The sequence below is a fragment of the Cynara cardunculus genome, unplaced genomic scaffold (genome assembly GCF_001531365.2).
Source record: "Cynara cardunculus var. scolymus isolate 2C unplaced genomic scaffold, CcrdV1 Un_Scaffold_634, whole genome shotgun sequence".
Taxonomy (NCBI): domain Eukaryota; kingdom Viridiplantae; phylum Streptophyta; class Magnoliopsida; order Asterales; family Asteraceae; genus Cynara; species Cynara cardunculus.
Genome location: NW_020200596.1, coordinates 41,857 through 49,414, shown reverse-complemented (window position 1 = coordinate 49,414; position 7,558 = coordinate 41,857). Strand labels below are relative to the sequence as shown.

At 33.2% G+C, this 7,558-nt stretch overlaps 1 protein-coding gene across 1 annotated transcript; it reads left to right on the top strand.

The window, feature by feature from the left end:
* Positions 1-1,561: 1,561 nt before the first annotated feature.
* On the top strand, positions 1,562-2,976 carry LOC112501852. The gene has a single exon (XM_025105585.1). The coding sequence runs from the start codon at positions 1,562-1,564 to the stop codon at positions 2,648-2,650; it is 1,089 nt and encodes a 362-aa protein (XP_024961353.1). The 3' UTR covers positions 2,651-2,976.
* The last annotated feature ends 4,582 nt before the right edge of the window (positions 2,977-7,558 follow it).

Genomic DNA, 7,558 nt, shown 5'->3' with positions numbered 1-7,558 from the left:
TCAATAGTCTCATGGTAAGGTTTTAGTTATATCTTTTGTTGTGTTTTACTTGAAGAATATATACGATGGTACCGATTTATGTGTTCTTATTCTTTTGGATGGTTTGTAGGGAGATAAAACCAATTATGAAGGATGCATAAGTCATGGACCATGGGGTGGATTTCATGGACGTGTTAGCACACACCTTGATGCTATTAGGATATATGTGATGCCTGAATCACTTGCACTTGGTCAAAACTCTACAACTAAAGACAATTCCATGCATGAGGTTCATTTCTTAAAGTCTCTTTCTCATATTCTTGTTCTTAACTATTTATGTTTCAAGCCTTATCTAAAAATGAATACCGATTATTCATGTTGTTTTAAAGTTAAAAATATCCTCATATATACTTGTGATTGAATTTTTTTTTCACTATAAGGGGCATTTTTTTGACTTTCCGCCGTGGGCATCCAAAATATCAGGGCCGGCCCTGAAGACAATATAAACTTTCCCAATTACAAGGGTGGTGCCTGATTGGTTTGAGCTTGGCTTCAAAGGTCAAAAGTACCGGGAGGTCCCAGTTTCAAATCCAAGGAGGAATAAAAATCCCCTTGTGGCCACGGAGGTTCAAATGCGGTGACTCCGGGCTATCTGCAACCTTGGGATTAGTCAGCTCGCATAGCGGGTTGGATATCCAGGTTAATAAAAAAAAATATATAAACTTTCCCTAGAAAAGAGAATAGGGGGAAATAAATTTTCTGTAGGTATAAGTTGTTTCAAGGTTGCTGGATGTATATGACTATATGTGATTAATCTGAGTCAATCGTTTGTGTATCGTATTGTATCATATGCTCACTCCTTCATGTAACATGAGTTCAAAGTTACCTCTTTTTAGCGTTGTCCTAAAAGATTGTTTTGTTCTTGTAAGGTTGTATACACAATTGACTAATTTACATAATGACATTTAAAAATTAAGAGGACTGCCCTGGATCCTGATTATTGCATGCTTTTCTGCTTCTATTTTTGATTGCTATCCATCCACTGCTAGTTGTTGCTATTGTTGTTGCGTTTTTTTCCCTACAAAACAACAGAAAAGTCTTACTGTTACATTTTTAGTAATGCATTTGTTTTTATCTTGGTCTTGTCCTATAATATTGAAAAGCTTTATCTTCCTGACCTTAATAACTAATAAATAGTCTCTTTCTGTAGGGTAATTTTACAAATGATCCTATGTAATTAATTTGTTTTCTTCGTTTTGGTCTGTATGACAGCAGGAAGCCATTGGCGTCAACTACAACATCCATGTGGGTGATTCAACTCTCTTCGATAGCTTTTAAGCGTGTTTGACAGTACCTTTCATTTTAGGAAATTTAGGGTTATTTTGAATTGGCCCGAAGTTTCTGTTTGGCCTCTTGCTATCCTTTCAACTGAAGGTCTGCTAATTCTGGTTTTCCACACCAACTGTTTGATGTTTCTTTATTAGAATGTTGGACGATTCACTACCAACTTTATGGTTAACTACTCAGTTTGATGGTTCTTGCTAAAAGTTGAATTTGGTTTTTACTAGTACAACCAAACAAGATGATCTGCATGTTTGTTAGAAGCACAATCATCTTTAGAGGAATTGCAGGCTATCATTTTCAACCAAAAAAACATGGCCTTTTTTTAAGTATCTTGCGGGCTGTCCATAATAGAACAGAAGCTGTTTGTGATTCGCTTCTTAGGTCGAAAGTTGAAACCACTTCTTCATGTTATGATGACAGCCTTCATCGTTCCCCATTGTATTCAAAAATTGGCGATCAATCCAATGATTACAAAATTGACATTGTTGACGATGAGACTTGGCAAGTTTCAACAGGTTTTGCGAATGCCTGGAAAGATGCTACTGCCCCATCTCTGGTAACTAACGCTTCTCATGCTCAAGTGGCTAATGATACACCTCGAAACTCAGTTGACCCTGATTTTGATKAAATTGWYGATTTGAGAATATGTGGAAATCTGTTTTATAAGCTTGACAGAGATTCAAAAGAGTATGAAGAGTACAATATTGATTTCCACAGGAGGAAATCTTCTAAAARGAAGACTGATCWGWGGGAGAGCAAGGCAAAAGAGAACCCAAATTCAACTTCGGGCWMTATGGTTGAAAATGTTTCAAAAAGAAAAGATGAGATTAGAGAAAGCAAAATGAATGGAAACCCAAGAAATAATTACGGGATTTCCATGTTTGATGAGATGGAGAWACCBGAAGGATCTTTYATTGAAAAGAAGCAAAGGGTTCCAACTTTCAATCAACTTACAGCGCCATACCATGAGCCATTTTGTTTGGATATCTACATCTCAAAAGCATCTATACGAGCGTGCATTGTTCATCGAGCAACGAGCAAAGTTGTTGCTGTTGCACATTCTATTTCTAAGGACATGAAATTTGATCTGGGTTCAACTAGAAATGCTGCTGCTTGTGCTGCTGTTGGGAAAGTATTAGCACAAAGAGCTTTGGCTGATGATATTCACAATGTGGTTTATACACCCAGAAAGGGTGAGAAATTGGAGGGGAAACTTCAAATTGTGCTTCAGTCTGTAATAAATGATGGTGTACGGGTGAAGGTGAAGATTAAAAAGACCAAAGTTCGAAAAGCTGGCTTCCGATCTGCAGATTATAAGCGTAATTAATTTGTCAGTATCTTCACCAGCTGAACAAGAGTGCTGCCTTCTCTGCTGACCAAAATAACCATTCTGTCGCTTTGGATTTTTCATAGGTTTTTGGTCCATTTATGAAAAACCATTGAGCATCTTAGAGGCTGTGATGATGAATTTGAATGCATCTGAGTGGATTCGATCAAAATCTGAGATAATCCGCATCTTGGCTGGGCAACCGGGATGGTTATGTGAGAGAAAGAAGACATGAATGTTTCTGTTCTTTGTTATTGCAACCAGTAAGTTGCAGCCATGGCGGATTTATCCTCTTTGTTGATTGTTTACATCTGAGCCTCACATATTTCAACCGACCCTGTGTTACTCATTTTCTAGAACATTTTTTTTTTATTAATCTTGATATTTAACCCGCTATGCAAGACGACTATTCCTAGGCGACCACCTGCTTTGTCGAAGGAAATTTTTATTCCTTCTTGGATTTGAACTGGGACCTTCAGACACTTTTGACCTTCAGAGCTCAAACTCAAACCAATCAGGCACCATGGTTACTGAAACATTATCGAGGCTGTGATGATATTTTTCTGCATTTGACATTTCTGAGCATGGGGTTCTCGGCACTGGGTGAAACTTGGCAAGTGTCTTGGCGGGGCAACCTGAATGGTGTTGCAGCCATGGTGGTTTCTGATCCCCTTTGTCCGAACCCAGATCTGCAGATCTGAGCCTCATCCAATTTCATTGTTCCTCCAAAAGTGGATTGAAAGGATGCATTTCGGTTTGTAATGTAAACAACTCCACACTCGGATAACATGAGGCATTTTCAGAGGGGATGAAGATGATGGTTCCTAAGGGTGGTTGGCCCTCTCTGATCGTACCAAAGTCTGATTTGACTTCATTTGGTCAAACATCATTCTTTGTGGCCAATGATTTTTTCCTGGTAATCAACAACCCTTCACATAGATTAGCAGTTTATTTGCTGTTGATGTTGCTGTTGCTGTTGTTATAATTGTTGAGAGTAAACTACACTCTTGGTCCCTCACTAAGGGCCTGTTTGTTAGCCGCTTAATGAGCTTAATGATACTCATGTCATTGCTTATTCGGTCAGCTATACATGACTGTTTTGTAGTGGCTTAATGATATAAAAAGTGTCTTATTTTGGTTGGCTATACAAACCTGTCTCTTCCAGTTAAAAAAATATGGTGCTTCTATCTATGGAAAAAACCTTCTCATGTATTAATCTGCACAGACAACTTTATCAAACTGCCCCTAAGATTTCTTGTCCATCTCTTCTATTAAATGAGTGGATTATCTTGCCAAAATATGATGGATATGCTCTTAAGAGGCTATGATGATGAACAAAGTTAGAGATAATTCGCATCTTGGCAGGGTGACCCAAATGGTTATGTGAAAGAAAGAAGACATGATTGTATTTGTTCTTCGACAATGCAACCATTTAGTTTGCAGCCTTGGCGGTTTTATCCTCTTTGTTCGATTGTTTCACAAATCTGAGCCTTGAATTTTTATTGACGTTGAAAGCTTTCTTTTTCCTCCGAGCTTCTGATCCAAGTTAGTCAGCATTCTCATTCAGAGGGAACTCAGATTTTGACTTTATTTAGTCAAACATCCTTCTTTGTGGCTGATGATTTTTTCTTGAAATCAACAACCCTTCTATTTGGAAGCTTTATCTAAACACAAGATCAACAGTTTCTTAACTGTTTTTTTTTTATTAACTTGGATATCTAACCCGCTATGCTTGTCGACTAATCAACTGTTGTTGTTGTTGGTGTTATTTAGGTATATAACCTTCTATAGATGCTCATTTTACAAATGACCTATTCTTGTGGACATTAATTTTGGGACGGAAGGAGTATTTTTGTAAAATTACAGACTACGTTCATGTGCTTTTTGGGGTTTTCAGTTTTCCGGGTTTCCTCTCTACGATTCTTTATAGTAGAGAAGATACCATTTTTAGTGATTCTAAGAGGCTGTGATGATGAATCTGAATGCATCTAAATGGATTCGATCAAAGTTAAAGATTATTCGCTTCTTGGCAGGGCAACCATTTGCAGCCATGGGGGATTTATCTTCTTTGTGTGATTATTTACAGATCTGAGCCTCACATTCTTTAAAAATCACCCCCATCTTAAACTACAGTTTTCGTCCATGTGGTTTACATCCACAACATTCCTGAACTTAATTAAGTAGAGTAATGGTCACTGTGGGTTACATTTTGAGGCTGGCGATTGTGGCGTAAGAATTAAGATATTGAATTGGCTTAAGGGTTAAGATATTACTTAGAATAAGTGGCGATTTGATCGTGATCAAATGTGATTTCAATGTAGAATCATACGTGTTTTAGTTATTTTCGTGTTTTGATATTTTTTTAGTTTGATCCTCTCTCTCTCTATGTGTGTCTCTTAAAATGTATAATTTAGCCATGATTTAATAAACTTGGTGAGTGGAAATCGATTTTGTACGATATATTTAATCGAAAATTAAACATGCACTACCAGAAAATTGCATTTTATAGGACATCAAAATTAACCATGGGTGTTTGGGATTGCTTATAAAAATAGCTTATTGACTTATTTCGGTGTGACACCGGTAATAAGTATTTTTGAGTGTTTGGATAAACAATTTATACCGGTGTCAAACTGGTAATAACGAATTTTTTAAGAAGTCAAATTCTTCTAATTTATAATAAGTTGATAAGTGATTTTGTAATATATATATATATATATATATATATATATATATATATATATAAGTTGGTTCAAATAAACAATCTTAAACACCCCTTAATAAAACATTTTATTTTAAAAGGTGTCCTAAATTTTTTGGTAAGACATACAAAAAAGTCATATAACCTTACTAAAATACTTTAGATATGATGCTTCATTGTTTTGGTCTTTTAAACCTAATTATTTTATAACCAATAAAATTGTATGAAAAGATGGTGGTTCAATGCGATGTTATTTAAGACGGAGTTTGAACACAAATGTAGGCTAAGTAAATCAATGGGCAATCTTGGTCCTATTGAAAATGCCAGTGAAAGTAAAGATCGAAACAAAAATGATACGGATAAAAAACATTCAGAGTTGGGGTGGTCATAACAGTTACAGTAATGTTGATCTTATTTTTTGCGTCAAGGACATTTGGATATATATATAGAGAGAGAGAGAGATTGGTTATTATACAAACTTTGACATTTGTGCAACCGATACAATTCAATCTCAATCGTACATTTCATTTGATTAATATGTGATTTCATAGAAGTTTTTATTGTTTCCTAATATAAAGTATCGATCATAATTAATGAACCATATTCATCTTCCATAAATATTCAAATCATAATGAATGAACTCTAATCATTTCCATAAATATATCAATATATTGGGTTGCATTGGTTGTACAAATGCAATGAGTTTTATTTGAAACAAACTCTCTCTCTCTCTCTCTCTCTCTCTCTCTCTATATATATATATATATATATAGATTGGTTATTATACAACCTTTAACATTTGTGCAACCAATACAACTCAATCTCAACCGTCCATTTCATTTAATTAATATGTGATTTCATAGAAGTTTTTATTGTTTCATAATATAAAGTATCGATCATAATTAATGAACCATATTCATCTTCCATAAATATTCAAATCATAATAAATGAACTTTCATCATTTCCATAAATATCTCAATATATTGGGTTGCATTGGTTGTACAAATGCGATGAGTTGTATTTGAAACAAACTCTCTCTCTCTCTCTCTCTCTCTCTCTATATATATATATATATATCTATACTATCTTATAAAACATTTGGCTAAAACTCTTAAAAACTCTTAAACCCGTTTATCCCTAAACGATTTCATCTCATATCTGAATTCATGTAACTAACTGCAGATAATAAAACCAATCTTTACTTAAAATCAAGATTACAAGTAAATTATGCAAAAGTACAACTTATCAAAGCTTGATTTTTGAGTTCGTATAACTAACTACGGATAAACATAATCAAATAGAGGATAAACATCTCATTTTAAAATATAAAAAATCTAAAATATAATTAGGATAATTATCGAGTTCCAACAAAATAATTAATTATTATCTTTATAAGAAAATTATATTATTAAACCAAATATAAATTACTTCGTTATTGTACCTAAATTAATTATAATAAAAAATTGAATTAAAAAATTACACAAAAAATAAGGAATTTTAAATAATTAATTTGATACGAATATCGATATATTTTTGTTATGCATAAAGTACTGTATATAGATGCATATTACTTTAAATTCAAGATTACAAGTAATTATGCATAAGTACAACTTATTAAAGCTCGATGTTTGAAATTCGTATAAATAACTGCGGATAAACATAATCAAATAGATGATGAACATCTCATTTTAAAATATAAAAAATCTTAAATATAATTAGAATAATTATCGAGTTCCAACAAAATAAATAATTATTATCTTTATAAAAAATTATATTATTAAACCAAATATAAATTACTTCGTTATTATACATAAATTAAATTATAAAAATATTGAATTAAAAAATTACACAAAAAAATGAGGAATTCTAAATAGTTAATTTGATACTAATATCGATATATTTTAGTCAAATTTTTTTGATATCTTCAAACATATATTTTATTCAAAAATAAAAACATCATCGCTTTCTCAAAATCACATAAAGCCATATTATAACATCGACTGAGATAAAAAATAAAATGAAATATTAAAATCATGATGTATCTCGCTGCATTACGCGAATACACTTATGTATATATATATATAGAGAGGAGCGATCAAATGAAAACCACTTCAATTTGTAAAAACCGTAAAAACTACTCTCATCCGTCAATTTCATTGTTTAATCTTATGAAATTTTTTTCATGAAATTGTTTAATCTTGTGAAAT